The following is a 19,266-nucleotide window of genomic DNA, read 5'->3' on the forward strand; positions in this document are numbered from 1 at the left end:
GGCAACGAAGCAAACGAAAATAATTGGGAAAAACTCGAAGAGTCACTCGCGACCGGAATGATAGCAATCGCTACAAATGTCACTCGTAACGAGCCTTAACTGGGCTTATCGACGAAGCGACATTGAGCAGGGATTGAAATAAAAAGGTCGACGCGGGATCGCTCTTCGATTGAACTTTTCGAGATGCTTTTGGATCACTGGACGTCTTACCGAAGCTCGCGTCTTCGGGACACCGCACAAAAAACATTTCTTTGCTCGTCATTTTATCCAATTATCAAAGTTTTTCTGTCCACAGCTATTCAACTTCGTCCTCGAACTTCGAGGCTCGTCCTCGATGACCATAAAAACCAGAACTGAATCGACAACGCGGATTCAGTCTTAATTTTGATTAAAACGAGAATACTGTCGACTTCTTGGCCAAAAGCCCGGCTGGAAATAACCGGGATTTGAGCTCCGGTCTCCGTTCAATCTCAATCGAGTCGTCGGAAAAGCGAAAACGGTCCGAAGCCAACGTCAGGGCGACTCAACTCCGAAAAAATCGTTCCCAATCCTCGAAATTTCTCCCGCGTCGAATGTTCCAGTTTTTCAAAATTTCGATCGATTTTATCGAAAAAAGTAAAGAGCCAAATTCCGACGGATTCGAGCCCCCATCGATCCGCTTGGCCACGATTCCGCGATCGACAAATTCAGGCGGTTTTCGCCCCCGTTGTCCACCGCGTCCGAGCCCATTCCCTGAGAAGGCGCGCCGTGGACTTTTGTGCGAGCCTGTTTGCACCTACGAAGAAACGTGTCTCCGTTGATTCAGAGCTCTGTTGACCGAGGGGCCGAACGCTCCGCGCCAAAATTAGCTCGAGGGCTCATGCAGAATGTAGCAAACGGGAAGAAAAAGGGCTTGTAAACGTCCCGGTCTAACGAGAGTCAGGTTTAACGAGTATTCGACGAGGAGACAACGCGTTACACAGCTCCGGGGCAATCGTCACACAAGCCCAATTAGAATGGGACGCACACACGGGACGCGAGTCCCGTGTGCCAAAAGTGTGTGGAAAATCGAGTAGACATTCCGGATTATTTGCTCTCCCGTCTCTGTACATAAACTTTCATATAAATTCGGCATGTGTACGAAGATGTTTGTACATAAAGTATGTACACGAAGGTCGCATATGCTTTCGATAACAGTGTATGTAGCTCGTACATAGGAGCAGGAAAAACTGCCCGAGGGCACGAGCGGGAAAGGGCGAAGGGAGAAGTTCTGTGCGGTACGACGATTGTATCAACTTTTGTGCGTTCCACGTGAGCTCTCGTCGGTGGAAGTTTGCGGAGAGCGGTGTCGAGAACAGGGGCCCGGCATATTCCTCGTTCCTGCTCCAGTACTTTTTATGTTTCATCTTTTGAGTCGCTTCTTGTTCTTCTCGCTCCTCTTTTGCCTCCTGCCTCTTCCTCCTCCACTTCCTTTTCTCTCTTTGCTCTTGAAATATTTGACACAAAGCTCTCGGGCAGGCTGTGGGAGTCCGGAGGTTTTTCAGCGCCGCTCCGCGCCGCAGCTTTGTCGGTAATGAGGGAATACGCTCGAAAAAAAGCTTCAAACGGGAAGAGAAACTTGGCGGAGAGCGAAAAGGAAGGAGCGGCGTCGCAGGAATAAGAAAGCGAGGCGAAGCGAAGAAAACGCTGCTTTTAAATATTTCGGATGAAAAAGTATCGTCCCGAGTAGCGCTCCCGAAAGCATAATCATTCGAGGGAAACCTTCAATTTTCCCGGGCTTTTACTCCTTCGCAGCGAGAAATAGAAATTTCGTCGTCTCTCCCGCCTCGCCTCGCAGCTCCGGGGATTCGGAGGCTGACATCGCTCTGAAATTATCGGCATCGCACCAAGTGCGAGTTCCAGACGCAGATCTTCCGAACTGCCTCGAATGCGACTTGGAAAATCTTCGTTATATTTATTAAACCCTCGCTCCGGACAGCCCGGATTTCCAGCTCTAAGTCTTCCCAAATTAATTCCATTCGACGCTCCTACGAGGCGCGCTTTTCAATCTTTTCCTCGCGACCTGAGCTTTTCGTAAGATTTCACAAAAGTTATCGCGCGCGCTTACCCAAGGCGGCCTCGCGCGATGACGAGCTCCTCTCCGAGCAGCTTTCACTTTTCAGGCTAATTAGAAACCAATTAGCCGAACTTCTCTCGCTGCGGAAGCAGAGATGAAAATTCGCCTGCCCGCGGTGTGTTTCTCCGCGAGGAAAAATCACGGGAAAAATTATTCGCTGTCAGCGCTTTCGCCGGTCTAACTGTTGCATGCGCAAAACTCGGACTTATCTTCGAACCTTTTTCCTGCCTGAGAAACAATTTGTGCGAAAAAACGGGCGAATCACAGCCGATGAAAATCGGGCAGTTTATGAACGCGCGAAAAGAATTTTTCACGGGGTTTAAACGATACGGGTTTCGGTATTGTAAAGGCAAGCGGAAAAAATAGCGATTCGATGTAAATATATCGAGAGGAAACGAAGAGAAATCATCGGGGGAGTAACAGGAAATTGAAGAAAAAAAAAAACAAAATCGATACGCGCTCTTTTTACGGCGATGCATCCGGAAAAATACACAAAGCGAGATATCGAGATTTTCAAGGGTTTCCGCGCTCACGAACAAATGCCGGGCGCACTCTTCTCTTTTTTCTCCACCTTGGAATATTTCCAAGCAAGAAAATCTCGTCGAACCCACTCAATAACGAGGCAGCAATTTTCATTTTTCTCGTCTTTGCGTAATCGTGCCTTTTTCATGCGCTTCCGAAAATTCAAAATATTCTCGATATTCTCGAGAGCAATTACGAAGCCTTTCGACGTTTGTAACACGTTCCTTGAATTCGAGTGGCACGAAAAAGCCGCGAGGCCTGCGAGACCCTCAAAAGCGTCAATAACAAATACGAAATTGATTGCGATCGAGAAAACTGTGCTGCACCTCCAAAAGTCATAAAAGAAGTCACTAGAAAACAACGATCAGAAAGCCCGTCAAAATGCGAGCGGAGTCGTGGGAAGCTCGTCGCTCCGGGCCGAGACGAGCAGAAAGAGAAAAGCAGACGAAAAGGAAAAAAGCACGAAAAAAATGGTCTGAGAATGATAAAAGTGTTTGGACCAACTGGAATCGAGGAGCGAGAGACTGAGAAAAGCTGCGCGACATTTCTTTCTCCACTCTGTTTCTCGCTAATGACATTTTTTTCTCGTCTCCCATACAAGTCGATGATGTAACGTATTGTGGAGACGAGAAAGAAACAAAAAGCGAAGAAGGAAAGAAGGGTTGAAGAAAGAGAAAGAGAGCGAGAGGAGTCAGCACCAGGGAGCATTGTCTCGATAGCTTTTCTCGTTGCTCGAGCTTCGTGTCGAATGCACACGTCTGCGTGGGTTCGTGCGCGCCTTCGTCATTTACGTGCATGTTTCATAAGGCACAGTACTAATAGGATAAGCGCCGGGGCCGCCGTAATACGGCCAGTTTTCAGCATGTTGTCCGCAATTAAATATACATGCGCGGGGGGAGCTTCCTCTCTGCGAGGTGAGCGAGTTTTTGACCTGCCTCAACAGTCATTGGCCGGAATCCGCGCGGAGACGAATCCCTTTGCCTGCGTGACATTTTTCCTTCGTTTTTTTCCTCTCTGTCGGAGCTTTTTCAGTGGGATTCGCAAAGACGACGGGAGCAAAAGCTCTCGCGCTGCGCGTTCGTCTTCGTTCGCTCGTTTCGTCTCGATTGTTATTCCATGAGAGAATTTAAAATTGCGATTCAGGCGACATTTCCAGGACTCTGGCGGCTCTTTCTCTCGGTTTTTCAATTTAACGGGCGAACGGATTCGATCATAGGTTGTTACAGAACGCTGCGCGCTTCGCGAGTTCCACTTACAATGAGCCGTAATTGCCCGCGGCAACAATGTCCCTCTTGTGTGTCACTCGAAATCGCTAATAACTTCGCTCTCATTATCGCGGTACGAAGAAAGCTTCCACCGCTCGTTTTGCATCACCGTTCGAATCAATGACAACGCGGATGAGCGTATACGCAGCGCGAGAGCAGTCGAGGCTACCCGCACCAGCAAGACGACAATGCGACGCTCGCCACTCGAGCGCGCGCGGCCCTTCCGAGACTCCATTTTCAAGGCACAATTCAATGCGGCAAATCTGTCGGTGAAATATTTAAAAAACCGATCGAAATCGCTCCGCTGTAGCAGAATACAAAATCGCCACGAAGCACCGTGAAATTTGGACCAACGCAATCGTAAACTCATTTTCAATCACGATCACAGCAATCTTTTTTGACTTGCACGTACAATGAATTTTTATCCAACTCGTTTCCTCGCTCTCCCCACGCGACGAGAAACATCCGTTTCCGGCGGTAGAAAAATGAGCTTTTTCAGCCTCCGACGATCGCTCGTCCCGAAACGCAACGTCGCTCGTGTAATCTCCTTCGACATTGATTGTTATCGTAATCCTACTCGTTCCCATTATTAGGAAGATACACTCACTCGCGCGCATACGGTGAAAACACGCACGAGCAACGAGGATTTCGGTTTCTCTCGGTAGGCTGATTCTCTCGGTGCTCTCGGGCGCGTTCAACAGCAAATTATCTCGAAGCACGGGCAACGAGGCGTACGTAACTCATTCTCGTGCATCAATGGTCTTGCTCCGGCTTCGCCTATGATATCGCGAGAACATACGGTGCATATTCTCTCTTCGGTGCGCTTATACCAACGAATATATCCTCCTTACACGAGAGAGGCTTCGAGTCGCTCTTCCCTCTGTGTATTAGGCCCGATGAAAAAACCGTCCGCGTGCGTGTGCGCGTGAACACACTCTTGTGCTCCGCTCTTTCTCCGGGCACACAGCGCTCTGCTGTTCTCTCGGAGCACAGGGCGCATGTAACCTCCGAGGAATACAAGCAACTCGTAATGCGACCGCGAACCAAATGAGAACTTACGAGCATTAAATTATACCAGCAGCCCGGGAATCGTTCTTCGAGTATAAATATTTTGCTGCGAAAATCAAATTCTGCCGAATTTTCTAACGTTTTTTTTTGTAGGATGGGAGTAAAAAATTGATCAGATTTGGCGTTTTCGTCTGCGAAATTTTGGTGGAAAAAAATGTTTGGTGAATGCTTTCATTCGATCGTCCAAACCCTGAAAATTCATGATGATCGAGCAAATCAACGGAACTGAATGATTCTGGTCGAAATGCTGGTATTATTTATTTGCTTACGCATACAAAATGTGATCGCTTCGACAAATATTTGCTCGAATCTCAATCGACGACGAATCGAGTGAACGAATATCGTCAGGCTGAGCCAATGGTTGGCTCAATTCGGTGGTATTTTGTCGCCTCGACGCTAATTTGTTCAGTTGCACTCGCGAGCCTCGTTCGACCAACTCGCTTCGAGATCGATTTTTTTGTATCGTCTCAGGAATGCGTTTCGAATGTTTCTGTTGGGGGAAACGTAATTTGACCACGAGAATTTCGTGTCTCTGGTTACCGTGCGAGTTTTATTTCGCGAAGAGAGTAGTTTTAGTGAAGAGAGCCAATTCGAGTTTTGGCTTTGTTTTACGGAATTTTCTAGTATCCACTCGAGGCCAGATGTCGATTGGAGGAAGAAACGAGGCTACGAGCCGCGAGCAGGGGCGAATGTTTTTGTTAGAAAATAGACGTCGAGCGAGCACACGTGATCGGAACGTCGTGAGCCGCAGAGGAGCGCGCACCGAGTGCTGTTTCGAGAGCAGCTCAGACCCTCCATCAAAATGAGATTCAATTAAGTTGGATTAATCGAGGAAATATTCATGCCGCGATGGGTACGAAATCACGATGGCAAATGGCGACAAATCATCGCTCACGTTTCGGAGTTTCCGCGCGCGCGCGCATCGCGCTCGCGTCTCCCCCTGTTCGTTGAACCGGCAAAGATTCGATCACTGGCGAACGCAGCCAAAAACCCGAGGCTTCGTCACACTTCAATTCCCTTATGAAAAATTTGCCGAATTTACGCGTGACGAAAAAAATCGTGTGGAAGGTTCTTCTCCGTGTAAAAACGTAACACATTCAGGAATTTTCTCGCTGCTAACCTCGACGAAAACTCTCCATATATGAAACGCACACCGAGGATCGTTACTTCCGCAACTAGGCGAAAAGTAACGAACCGGCAAATACCGTTTTCAACCAGACTCCTCGAATTAAACAATTTTTTCGTTACAAGCGGCCATTCGCAACATTTTCAAACCTGTGTGTTTTCCTCTTGATTTTTGCACCCTCGTCCTCGTCGAATCGAAACTCCCGTTAACGAACGTCACATACGAGCGTTTGCACACACATTCGAGAAGCCCCGTATACCCGCCGCTTATGTACAAGTACGAGCGGTAATATACGGAGCACCGAGATCGCGCGCGCTCTTCGACGAGCGAACGCGGGAGTGGTTTGAGCGCGATATCAGCTAGCAGTCTGATAGGATAAAAGATAGGATACGAGAGCGAGAGAGGAGCCTACGAAGCCTGGCGTAACGCGAGAGCAAATGTATGTTTGCCCGGTAATTAACAATTATCGCGATTAGCCTTGCTGCCTAGACACTCTCCTGTACTCGAATCAGTACGGACGTTTATAGACGCCCTGCCCATTTATATGTGCTAGAAAATGTATGTGCAACGTTCGAGTAAACAGGAAGCGCTCTATATTTCGAGGCTGAGTCAAAGGGGCGTGAGTCCAGTGATTTTGAGGCTCTCTTGGCCTCGTCGCGTCGTTCAATCGTCATTCTGTTGCGCACTGCGACATTGTTGCTTCGAAATATGATAATATTTGCTTTTATAATATAAAATAAAATATTTTAATTGGAAGATAATAAAAAGAGCGCGAGCATCGTCTCCGTCGTCCGCGTCGCGGGGATCCCCGTTCACCATGCACAAAAGCCTTTTTATCCCTCGCCCTCTTCGTTTCGTCAAGCTTACCTGTCAATTTCCTCGCTCATGATCGCCCACGATTTTACACACACCGACACCACCGGCGCCTCCGGTAATTAAATGGCTTGTTTATTGGCGTTGTCCGGTGCTATTTCGTCCCGGAACATCCTGTCGATGTGCATTTTCGCCTTGATCTATATCCGCGTACGAGCTTCCAAGGGCTGCCCGGGGATTCCCTCGGCTCTGCTGAAACGCCTCTGGCGAGCGACCACACAACTGCATGTGTGATCCACGCAAGCCCCACTCTAAAGCTCCTGCTATCGCAACTGCAAACCTGTGCATTTTGTACCCGCACTCCCTAAATTACCTTCTGCGTGATTAAATAGTTTCATACGCTTGTGCTTCGTGTACTCTTTCGAATGTGGACACACGCTCGTAGGATAATGGGAATTTCGCATTTTTAGATATTTTCCTGCTGACGATAATCGCTCTTTCGATACCGCACTGTCAACGTTCATATTTCATCGATTAATTCGAAAATTTCGTTTGGGTTTTTTAACGTCGATTTATATTCATTGATCATTGAAACGTTCCGGGGTCTCGTCTCTTGTTTTTTTTTATTTTTTAAGGCCTCATGTGCACTTGCGATGCTCAGAAAAACGGGACATTTTTTTATTGGATATTCTTCGAGGACAATGAAGAAAATTATGTCACGAAATTTCATAAAGATCGGAGCATTAGATTCGTAGCTTTGAACGCGATTATCTCAGAATCGTATTTTTTTTCAAAAATACCTTTGCGGTGGTTACACGATTACAAAAAACCATTAATTCGATTCATACGAAATTTATACCACTCATTTATCATAATAATAGCTAGGACCTGGACGAAGGATTTCGTATTTCGTTTGAAAAAACAATCGTAGCGAAAAAACCGAAAATTTAGCACCTCGAAAAACGAATTTTTTGTTAAAACTGTCGCCATTTTTTTAAAACAAAATTTTTACGAATCCTGCGCCCCAGCTCAAGCTATTATTATGATGAATAAGTGGTATAAATTCGGTATGGATCGGATTAACGGTTTGTAGTTATCACGTCCACCGCAACTGACGCTTAAAATAAGGTGCTACTGGAGTTCTGCCATTTTGAGAAATCTTTTGATTTAAAAAATTGTGCAAGTACATGAATATGTGTACTAATTAATGTCGTTCACAGTTTTTCAATAAACATTTATTTTCTTGTCGAAAAAAAATCGAGAATATGACAATTTTTCGCCCGCTGCATACATAAGACCTTAAAACGAATTCTCACATGTCCGGATTGAAAACCACTTCGAGTCGGCCGACATTCGATTGATGAACATTATCAATGTAATTTCGTTGGAATAAAAACATTTTCTTTCTTCGTCTCTCGGTTTTATTTTGTGCAATTTGTTTTTTCTCATTTATCAACTTTATTTGTACAAATTTATAAGTTTGAGTAAAACACCGAATTGTTTGCTCAAATAAACCTGAAATTTCGCCTTCCGTCGGTTTCTTTTATGCGGCGTGCTTTCATTCGGTGCTCTATTGACGGCTCATCGCTTCGGAAATGAAATCTCTGTAAGACCAGACTCGAGTGTACACATCAGGATATCCGATTCCACAGGACACTCCGAAGGAAACAACGCCAACGATCTCGTCGTTGTAGACTAGTGGACCTCCGCTGTCACCCTGAAAAAAAAAAACGCAAGCGAGCATGCCGACGATTGAATAAAGAAAAAGAATTTTACGAGCAGAAGTCGTCTAAAGAGGTGGTCATCAAAAATGTCCATTTTTCTTGTTTTTTCTTCGAATTAAAAAAAAGGGTCAAAAAACGAACAAAGCAAAGTGGAAATTGGTGTGGCTTGTGCTCAAGATTTTTGTTGCTCGATACGTTTTGCTGGTTTTCGAAGTGCTTCGAGAGAGGCAAAAGCTTTTACCGAGCAGTCCCAAATGTTAATCGTAAAGATTATAAAAGCGTCGATCTCAAATTTCCAAGTTTTTAAACTCACGTGGCAAAATCCGGTATCCTTTCCATCGAGTCCGCAGATTTGCGTGTCAAGAACAGGATTCCGTGAATTGCAGTCGGTCCTCGTGAGGATGGAGACCGACCTTTTTTGAAGAACGTTCGGATAGCCGGCATCCCATTTTCGCCCCAACTGACCCCAGCCGCTCACGATCCCGGTCACGTTGGTACTTACGTCACTCGAGGGCAGAGACACGGGTGCTTGAGCTGCGTTTTTCACCGCTGGGGTGACGAGCTTCAAATTTTTTTTCGATCTCCATTATTCTCGGGGAAGGCGATTTAGGGTAAAAGTTGGAGCATTCAGCCAGCAGGGAATTCGTTGGGACGTTTGCACGCGTTACGTTTCGAATTTAATGTCAGAAATTCAGTTTTATGCTTAAAATTTTGAAATCCTACGAAAAGCTCACGTTTTCCCATAGAAAAATTGCTGCAATTATTCCCGCGGAAAAATGTCGTTCGCCAGCTTCGTGAGCTCGTTAAAAGCGAAAAAACTTTTGATGAAGTTTCCTTTACATTCGATGGAATGAAATGGCGGATTTTTTCTGAACCTTGGACAAGTTTCCACAGCTTTAGGGCCGAGGACATTCGTTAAGGCCTGAGCCGCGTAATTAGAGTGTAATGATCTCACCGTAATAACAGCAATATCGTGACGCCAGCGATTAAGGCTGTTGCCCTGAACGTATTCGGGATGAACCGTAACATATTTCGCGTAATGATGTTCACCACCGGAAATTAGGTTGGTTGCACCAGTCACGACCACCAATCCCTTGGTGTAAGGAGCCTCCTCGCGACCCACGAAGCAATGAGCCGCCGTGAGCACGTGTCTCTCGCTTATTAGAGCGCCCCCGCATTGATGATAATTTCGGTATTGGAGGGAAACCGTGTATTTTAATTCGCCCGGCGCCGCGTCCGTGCTGCTCAATAATTTTTGCGGCCTTGTTGCATCTGTTTGAATAATCGCACGTCAAAATCCCTGCGCACGTCGGCGACGAAACTTTACTACTTTTTCGACAATTTTCCCTGCTCGGAAAGCTTCGCGTGGCTCGTCGAAAATCCACTTTTTATCAGCTTTTTTTCTATCGAACGTATGCAATGGGAATCGAGTTTTTTCGTCGTCCTGCGCTTCTCGAATTCGGATTTTAACGGACAAAGCTTAACGAGCGAAAATTCTATTTGTGGATTATTGGGAAAACTCGCTATGAAAATTGCCAAGTTTTTCGCATCGTCCGCTCTCGTTTTGAACTATGCCAACTTTTGATCAATTATTTCCAACGTACCCGCGGAAGCCACACATGAAAATATGCAAGAGCTTCGCTTTCATTGGCTCTTGTGATCCGCTCATTCAGTGCTTACCACTGAACAATTTAGTACTTCCAATAATTAACACGAAAACTGTTAAAATTTCCTCAATTTTTCCACCGCCCACGAGCTCTCCGATTTCTGATGATTCTCACTCATTTTTCAAAGCAAATACTCACGTAATTCCGGTACTCCCGCGAAATTAATATTGCCGAATTGCATCGAAACGTCCAATTTCGTCCTAAATTTTCAGAAACGAGCGAATATTTCCCGAGGAAACATCAACAACGTAGGTTCTCAATGGTTTCATTAATTTACCGCGTCGAATATCAATTATTGAAACTCAATATTTAGGAGTCGAAATTCTCGTTCGCTCGCCACATGAAAGCTTATTGAAAATGAATTTCAAACGTGACCTCCGATCAGTGCTTCATTATTGTAACGAACGTTGCTTTTAACGAGATTTTCCGAGGTGCGATCGCGAGTATCAATCGCTGAACGAATCTCCGCGGCCATAAACTAATTTTCCAGTAACTTACCTGCGAAAAAAGCGGAGCTTGCCAGCAGCAGAATAAAATAAACGCGACTATTGCAAAAGCTCATTATTTCGTTTGTTTCTCGCTCGGAAAAGCTACGAAATACTGCACTCGAATGACGAATCGCTTCTTTTTATATTAAAACCATGACAAATTGGAGCGCGTGCACATTGACGCACGATTACAACGAACTTTGCTCTTATCTTTCCGCTCGAACAGCTGCCGCGGCGTCGGTATCACTCGCCGCGTTTCCCTGCGTCTCCCTTCGTCATACTTCGTTTCTTCATAATCGTCCGAACATTATTCCCTGGGAACGAGACGCGTTTCTTTCCGCTTCTTCGAATTTCCGGTAATCCGCGGAAATGCTCCGGTTTTTCATGATTCAGTTCCACACTGCGATAACTTTGTTGAATTTTCCGAACATTTCAACAAGTCCGTTCACAAAAACACGCGTGGAATCACACGCAACATAATTTTCCCGGGCCTGACCTTGAAAAAGGAGAAAAATGTGTTTCCCGACAGCGCGCACCCGAAAAATTGGATCTTCGAGCCACTTGGAGGGCTCCGCGAGTGCTCGAACAAAAACCGGGAGCGAATAAATACGCGACGAATTCTCGTATAATCGTTGGTAGCATCAACCTCACGTAAACGATGAGTTATTGTTTAATTACGGGATGATTAATACGAGTCGACGTGTCATGGGCACAGGTGAATAAACTGTGTTCAATGTGCCGAGCAGGCAGACTCGAGCTACATAATTTATCGAGCGGAATGAAGCGACGTCACGCGCCGCGGTATAGTGCATCGATTTTCCTAATTACCGCACCGACCCAAACGTCGTTTGATTAAAAAACATCTCGACGAAATTCCATCCCGAGATATGCGAATATCGCGCGGGCAGAGCGCGTCTTTTTAAGCCCGAATCGTCGAAACCGTATCGAGCAATGGCTTTCGACAGCATTCCTTAATCCCCGAGCGATCCCGTATGCAATTTTTAATTCAATTTCCACTTATCCCGGCTCCCCACGGGACCGTTCGGCTCCGATCGTCACAAGAAGATTAAAAAAATAGTGAGAGAGTAAAAAAGAATGAAGTTATCGAGAAAGAGTTGAGAGAGAAAAAATGACGAAACTGGAAGCCCGAGCGAAAGATAAAAACAAGGTCAAGAGATGAATGGAGAAAGAGCCCGATAAAAGGGGACGAGGAAAGTGGAGATGATCGGAAAACAGGGAAGGATAATTGATTTAGCATGTGCCAAGTGATGTTCGCGTCACGTGCCGGTTTTGCTTCTCTTCGGAGGGCTTTCTCCCGTCTATATTCGCCTCGGTGTCTCTCGCAGTAGTGTAGGTAAATGCACGGGCAGACGCGGACCGCTCTCCCGGACAAATTCCGTACGATATCGGCGGCCAAGTTTGCGCCTGTCTATAGAAATATTAATGTACACTTTAGAGACGCTCTATTGCTTGTATGTAGACGTCACGGCTTCAAATTTTCGCTCACATCTCTGCTCTCCTCCCACACAGACGTATCGAGCTGGGAGAAGGAGACGCGGGGACGGAGAGAAAAGATGGTACGAGGATGAAATAACGGCTCGTCCCGTTAACGAAGTTTGCCTAGCCGAGTAACCAGAGTAACCCGACTAACCCAATTAACCTGGGCGTAGACCTGGAGCTCGATATCTCTCGTGTTACGGTGCATATACGCGCGTGGAGCGTCACTGCGACGAGCCTCCGTATATCAATACTCCAAGAACAAGAATTTGCCTCTGGTACATACGTAGACGGAAAGCCGATTATCGAGAATATTCACCGTGTACGTATATATTTACTTTTAGCTTTTCGTGCATTCTCCTCTGTGTGCACCTCAAATTTTCTAGATCGCGCGGCAAGAGCTGCCCGGAACGATGTTATCGGAGTTTCATCACCGCGGGACACGCGACGTGCCACTAAATCGGCTCCGGCGGGGTTATTCGCGTTTATACGGTGAATTTGTCTTCGGAACAGCCGCGATCACGATTTTTCCGCGGAAGCGGACGGCTCCGAAGTTGGCTTCTCTCGGGGTCGACTCGGCGCGTCGATTCTTCATGTTTCTTCGTTTGGCCTGTTCGATTATTTGACTTATCGGACTTTGTGAACTCGAAGGAAGCGATGACTTCGAGGGAGTTTTTTCCGTGTAAACGCGCGAACGACGCTGCAGTTCGCAACGCTTTGCCAACGAATTTTCTTCTTCGTTGAATTTCAAATTCACCAATGTCCAACCCACATTAATGACTCGTGAAGTAAAAAAACGATGAATTACAAATGTTCTTTTCCTTCGTCTCGTTCTTCGGCTCGAACGTTGCAAACTTCAGCGTCCTCGCACGAAGAGATTTCCGGTGAACGTTGAACTTACGAGAACCTCGCACGACGAAAATTTCGATCGACTTTTCACCGCTTTTCATAACGAGAGACGTTGACTTTCGACAAGAATTGTACGCGACTGCATTACGCCACGCCGTCACCGAACGTGCACTCTTTTATAGACGCAAACACGTTTTTTCTATGTGTGCATATTTACGGAGGACGCGAATGACCTAGAAAGCTCGGTGCATGGTCGATATTACACGTACATAGAACCCCGCGCGCCTATGTACGCGAGCGTATAATAAATAAACGCGATGCTGTACACGTGAATAGTACGGTGTAAATAAATGGGCGCTTACGTCGTACGCTCTCGTTGTCCGCCCCGCAGAGTGGATGCCACAGGCGACAATGTATATGTAAACAGGCGGGGGATTCCCCGATCCGATTACCCGATCGCCTCGCAGCCCGAGAGCGACAGCATCAGTTAGTTTCGGAGGGAAACTCCTGGCCATTTTCCTCCGCGCTTCCTCGCGAAGGGAGGATTTTTTCTCTGCTTTTTCGTGATAACTTAATCTCCTCGGGAATTTCAAAAGATTCGTGCGGCTTGATTCGATCAATTTCCTCTTCTCATCCCTCGCCCTCTTATTCTGCTCTTTTGCTTCTCGATCCCCAGATTTCTCTCCCCAGTCCCCCTTAATAATTGTCCGATACGGTGCACCAACGTAATCCCCTCTGGCATCTCTCGACCACTGCACAATCTCGGGAAGCTCGCTCACGACGATACGAACTCGGGAGAACGAAATTAAAAGAACAACACTGAATGTTGCACTCGCGCGCGCGCGCGCGGTTTTCTCGCAAACGTCGCCGCGCCCCCCGCTCGATCCACTGAAACTACAGCTTCGTTTGTAGACCCCGCGGAAAACTCTTCAGGATCCGAGCATGGGAGAATTTCGTTTATGACGGATACGAGGAGCGAGCGAGGCGGTGTTGAGGCACCTTCTTGGGGCTATTAAATCTGTTGGGCTCGTCGAATATTTCGTCGAACCGCACCGGCTCGTTTTGAAGACTCATTCGTGGGGATGCGATAACATTTTTTTTGCTCAAAAAGACTTAAAGTTTGACGGCATTTTTATGTTTGCTCATCTCAAATGATTCGAGGGGAAATGGCGACTATTTTTTTTTTGCCAAATTCAAATATTCGATGTTAGCGAAATTCGATAATCTTCGGAATTCTGCTTTCGAACAAAGCTTTCATAAACTCAAGAAAAAAGTGAATTTACAACTTTTAACGAACGCGGAGAGAATTCAATTCGAAAAATTACCGACCAGCAACGATGGCGCGGTGACGAGCTGCAATTCATGATATTATTATGTGAAAGAAATTGAATTTTCCTATATAAAAAAATAATATTCATTGTTCGCGCAGTAAGAACTTTTACCGGAGTATTTAATAAATTTTGACGTCACGCTTTTTTATTAATTTTATCGCGCTGCACTGTCAAAATTTCCGTACGAATGTTTGTGCCAGGACGCGAAACACTTCAGCAAAGGCCCTTTGTTGAAGTGTGCAAATGACAGTTTCAGTGTGCTACGAATTTCGCGGAAACGAGTGATCCACTTCTGCGTTAGGGCAAAGACATTTAACCGTGATGCACCGTTAAATACACTAAACCTTTTGTAAATTTTAGTACACGTATCGTAAATATCACTGCCCGCAATATTTACTATTATAAAACTAAAAATTCTTAATTCTTCAAAGCTTAATTCTCTCCGCGAAGCTTCCAAGTGGAAAAGAAACTTTCGATTTTTTTGCTCGATCAATATTTCCATAAAAAATTGTTCATCAGCCCCTCACCGTGCTCTCAATCCGCTCGATCGATCGGTGGATTTAAGCTTGACAAAAACGTTTCTTAGAACTCGTAGACGTCAGGCGGGGGGGAGAGCTGAAGAATTAATTAGTCGAAAAAGTGATTAGTCGACGTCAGTCTGAAGATAGTGTATTTAAACAGCCCACTTTCAGGCAAACGCAAACGTCTCGTTATGCTATTCCACCCTAAATCCTCTTCCTCTTTGTCTCGTCGTGGTCCTTTGTCCATGCTACGTAAATACTTCTACGAACTGTTCTCAAACGAACCAATGGATTCCCTTTGTTCCTGATCGCAGACACCTTTGATATTCAATCTCGCGCACACAGACGCGGACTACAAGCCATTTCGTGGCACTCTTACACGCCGAAAGCGCCTCGAATTTTCGTTCGGCACGGTCTATTTCCTTTTTTGCATTTTCTCGCTATCTCTCCTTTGAACGAAATGAGCAGACACCTATTTCGGGATCTTTCCATTCGATCACTTTCCCCTTTTACTGCTAATCGAATTTTCACTTTACCTCTCAACATAAATTACCGACGACTCATCAACCCGAAAAGCCCCAACATCGGGCTAATCAGCTACCCCAACGAGAAATGTCACATCTCGTTCTCGAGCCACTTTTTCCAAACGTTCTTTCGCATTACACCGCGTTCTCAACGTCCACGACTCGCCAAACGGCGCCTCATCATGGACCATTCTCTTCGTTATGAAAAAACCAGGAAAATCCTGAACAATTAAACTTTATTGTCGCGTACGAGTTACACTTTTTGCTGGAAAACAGATTGACCTAATTATTTATTAAAATTTTCTCTTCGGCACTACAACTCTGGTAACGATCCATAAAACTTTGTCCCCAACCCCGTTTTGAAACATTTTCGTACATCAAAAATGTTGTTTCTCTCGACGCGGGAGGAACGAAAAATTTGTGCAATTAAACATGCTCGTGTTCGTGCATCGAAATATCGCCGAAATGAACCATTTGATGTAGTTTTCAACGATTTTCGTTCAGTCAATTCGACGGTTGCGGTTCGCACCAATTTTAATTGAAATAACTAAAAATTTGAAAAACAGTACTAGAATTTTTGCTGAATAAGCTTCGTAGATACGACGCTGAAGTTTCCAACGTTGGAGTCCAACGAAATGAATGAAAACAAAATGATACATTCATCAGTTTTTTATTTCACGAATCATAATTGTGTAGATTGAAAAACTACGAAGTATAAATTCGGCAGAAAATAAATTAGAGAATTGCTGGAATTATTGAACAATTTTTTAGATAATTTCGTTGGACTCCAACGTTGGAAACTTCAGCATCATTTCGTAGATGTGTAAATACGAATATATATATGCATACGTGAATGTGTCGATATTCGAACGTAATCTCTATAGAATCGAACGAAACCGTTTGTTCCAGAGGTGACGATGTTCAACGATCGATCGAACTGCTGGACAAGGTGCTCTCAGAGTACGACGAGCACGAGTCAGCAGACAACGATTTTGGGTCCTTGGTCGTCGGTAGTGGAGGAGGAGACGACGGGAGCGGCGGTGGCGGCGGCGGGCTCGGGGGAGGAGGATCCGGAGCCGGAGGAAACAACGTTAGCAATAACGGGGTCGACGGAATTTCACGAAGCCTCGTCGAAGCCCGCTCCGACGTCCTCGTTGAAGCGACTGACGCAGGCGAGGATTGCGGGAGCAGTACCGAGCCTAGTATCGGTCTTACGCCAGACGACGAAAGCCCTTCCTTAGGTACTTATCATCCGCATCGATACACGTCGCTGTTTGTATACCCTCGAGTCTGCCCCTAGATCCTTCTTATCACGCGCTTACATCCGAGTCTCGAAGCCCAAGTCGAAGCCGAGCTCTTTCGCTGCTGCTGAGAAGGGCCATTTTTCATTTGGATAACGACGGCTAAGTGCGTCACGGCTAATGCAGGCTTTGGGCTGACACGCGGCTGGAAATAATCTTTGCTTCTGTCCCTTCGGACCTACGGCTTGAGACTGCTGCGAATTACTTTTTTCCTGTCACTTTTTTGCCCCGGAGATAAAAAGTAGTTTGTTGGAAACGCATAAACTCGTATCGGTCTTTGCCTCGATCGGAGAATCCTTCGCTTCCCTTAATAACGGTGTCGAAGAGAATTTTGACGGATTTTGAAACTCCCACTGACCACCAACGACCACCGGTGACTATTCAATTTTACTGGGTATGGAATTTAATTATAAAGGTGAAGGGACGAACGAAAGTGGCTGAAGCACATGAAGCTGCTGACCTTCGAACTTCAGGGGTAAAGGAAAGTTACAGTGGTTTTTGAACGGTGGCCAAATCACCCAAGTTTTCGGCTCCTCGCTCCACATTTTTCTCGTTTTATTCCATTCCTGGGGGAACCTTCCGATCGAATCTTTTTCAAATTTTTTTTCCACTACTACTTTTTGAAAAATGTTCCCGAAAGGGGGAAAATCTTGTGAGATTCTCGAGGAAATACGGATTTTCGATTGACTGTTAAAGTCCTTGGGAGTTGATGAAATTTTGGCCCTTTGCCGAAAACACCCCGGCCGTGATTGTGCCGAAAAAGCTGAACTTTTAACGCTGTCGCAAGCTTCCCGGCGACGACGTACCTCGAGACCACAAACACTAAAAAAACATCTCCGGGGCCGCGATCTCCCACTGCTGAAATTTGACTCCGTCTCAAGATCAGTATGCAAGAGCATTCTCTTCATCCCTCGCTCACTCCTTCAATTTTCCGTCTCCCGACGTCGAGGAGACTCTCGAGAACGCGATTATTTAAGCCGATAGATTCCTCTCCAACGACGAATGAAAACATTCGAAACTGGATTATTCATCGTTACGTGACAGAACGGAGATGTCGCGGTATAATCCAGCCATTTTCAGGCTTTCAAGGGACTCGGCGAGGCTTTTGTTTCGTCCGAAGATGCACCGATTCAAGAATTTTTCTCAGTCGTTAAACTACAATAATTCACCCACAAATCCCTTCGAGTCCAATTGAAGCTTATTTCCAGGATTTATTATCCTGGAGAATGCTTTGCAATCGTGCTGAGATTCCAGACTCTGAATTTCAAAGCCATAAAAAAACGTCATCGACACTAAAATGATTAGTTTGCCCAAACGTCATTAACGATTTTAGAAAAAAAAAAAAAAATAATAAAGTCACCGAAAAGATGAAAAATTTCTATAATTTTAATTTTAATTCCAATTAACTTGACTCGTAATATTCACGAGAATGAGAAAGAAACGGAATTGCTTGCGGGCTGTTGAAACGAAATGAAGGGAGATGGAGACGAAAGCTGAAGAACTGTAACAAGTTGGCTAATGAAATAATTGCTTTGTTTCACAGGTACCGGTGGGCATCAATCCGAGGACGACGGTTACATGAGTATGAATGGGCGCAAAGCGAAAATGGCATTGGTAGCATTGCGTCCGGTACCCGATTGTCCTGAGCCACTTCAAGAAACGACGTCAGGTCCGGTCGTCTCGTCGAGTCTTTTGCCAGTCACGACGCAAGAATTTCCTCCACCCCCGGAGGAGGCTGAGCGTATAATTTCCACGCTTTTGCCCATGTGAGTGTCTTCAGACTTTCGTTCTCTCTCTCTCTCTCCCACACACGCGCGCTCTTTACCGCCAAGAGTGCCCCGCTTAACCCACGTTGCTGCATTTTCATCTTTCGTTATGAAGCTCGGCGCTATAGCAGCGTAGACGCTTCGAAACAACGACGGTAGAGAGCGGGCTTCATGGTGCGGTGCGCACGACTACCCTTTATTCGCCCTCCTTCAAAATTGAGAGAGCAAAAGAGAGAGAGAGAGAGAGAGAATCGTGAGGCCCCCCTCAGGATCGATCGGTCGTGCTCGCTGAAGAGAGAGAGAGAGAGAGAGAGAGAGAGAGCCGCCTCGTCGGCGGCGTTTCCGCAGCCGACGATTTTCGCATTCCCTTTCTTCCGCTGACACGCTCTCTCTCACTCTCTCTCTCCTTCTTGTTAAACCCCGGTCCCGGACCCTCCAGTAGTATTTTCCTTCTCATCCTCCGACTCCCTTAATCCCTCGCAGCCTACTGAATTTATCGTTTTCTCGTTTGCTATACCAGCAAATCCGTAGATAAGTCCTCCCTGTGTTGGATATGTAATATGTACACTCGTGTATATACCCCCATTCATAAGTACATTTCTGTGCTACCAATCCACGTACACAAACCTCGTTCCGATTGCCCAGAAAATTTTACCCGATATTGCCCATATATTTGGCTCCCCTCGAGGAAATGAAAATTCTCATGTGG

At 45.9% G+C, this 19,266-nt stretch overlaps 3 protein-coding genes across 5 annotated transcripts in view; 1 reads left to right on the forward strand and 2 right to left on the reverse strand.

Moving 5' to 3' along the window:
- LOC122411146 (putative SLC9B1-like protein SLC9B1P1) overlaps window positions 1-19,266 on the reverse strand; it is a 104,974-nt gene that overhangs the window by 62,033 nt on the left and 23,675 nt on the right. The window contains exon 1 of the mRNA XM_043419712.1: window positions 6,944-7,036. Coding sequence (XP_043275647.1) covers window positions 6,944-6,963 — 20 coding nt within the window. The 5' untranslated portion in view covers window positions 6,964-7,036. Of the gene's footprint in view, window positions 1-6,943 lie in introns of the transcript that reaches the window.
- The window catches only part of LOC122411141 (uncharacterized), a 94,384-nt gene that overhangs the window by 55,665 nt on the left and 19,453 nt on the right, over window positions 1-19,266 (forward strand). For all 3 annotated transcript variants that reach the window (XM_043419707.1, XM_043419706.1, XM_043419708.1), the window contains exons 3-4: window positions 16,400-16,731; window positions 18,335-18,557. In XM_043419707.1, the coding sequence (XP_043275642.1) occupies window positions 16,400-16,731; window positions 18,335-18,557 (555 nt within the window). The remainder of the gene's footprint in view (window positions 1-16,399; window positions 16,732-18,334; window positions 18,558-19,266) is intronic.
- LOC122411147 (chymotrypsin-2-like) lies at window positions 8,293-11,468 on the reverse strand. Its single transcript, XM_043419714.1, has 4 exons — window positions 10,779-11,468; window positions 9,569-9,885; window positions 8,927-9,175; window positions 8,293-8,606 (listed from the first exon to the last, which is right to left on the reverse strand). The coding sequence occupies exons 1-4, from the start codon at window positions 10,840-10,842 to the stop codon at window positions 8,460-8,462; spliced, it is 777 nt and encodes a 258-aa protein (XP_043275649.1). The 5' UTR covers window positions 10,843-11,468; the 3' UTR covers window positions 8,293-8,459.

Source organism: Venturia canescens, chromosome 5 (genome assembly GCF_019457755.1).
Source record: "Venturia canescens isolate UGA chromosome 5, ASM1945775v1, whole genome shotgun sequence".
NCBI classification, from domain to species: domain Eukaryota; kingdom Metazoa; phylum Arthropoda; class Insecta; order Hymenoptera; family Ichneumonidae; genus Venturia; species Venturia canescens.

Excerpts from the sequence above, each read along its gene's own strand:
- LOC122411147 (XM_043419714.1), bottom strand. The coding sequence starts at position 10,842 with ATGAGCTTTTGCAATAGTCGCGTTTATTTTATTCTGCTGCTGGCAAGC. Across the intron at positions 9,886-10,778 it reads AAGCTCCGCTTTTTTCGCAG|ATGCAACAAGGCCGCAAAAA; the intron begins GTAAGTTACTGG and ends TTATTCAAACAG. Across the intron at positions 9,176-9,568 it reads ACGATATTGCTGTTATTACG|CTCGTCACCCCAGCGGTGAA; the intron begins GTGAGATCATTA and ends AAAAATTTGAAG.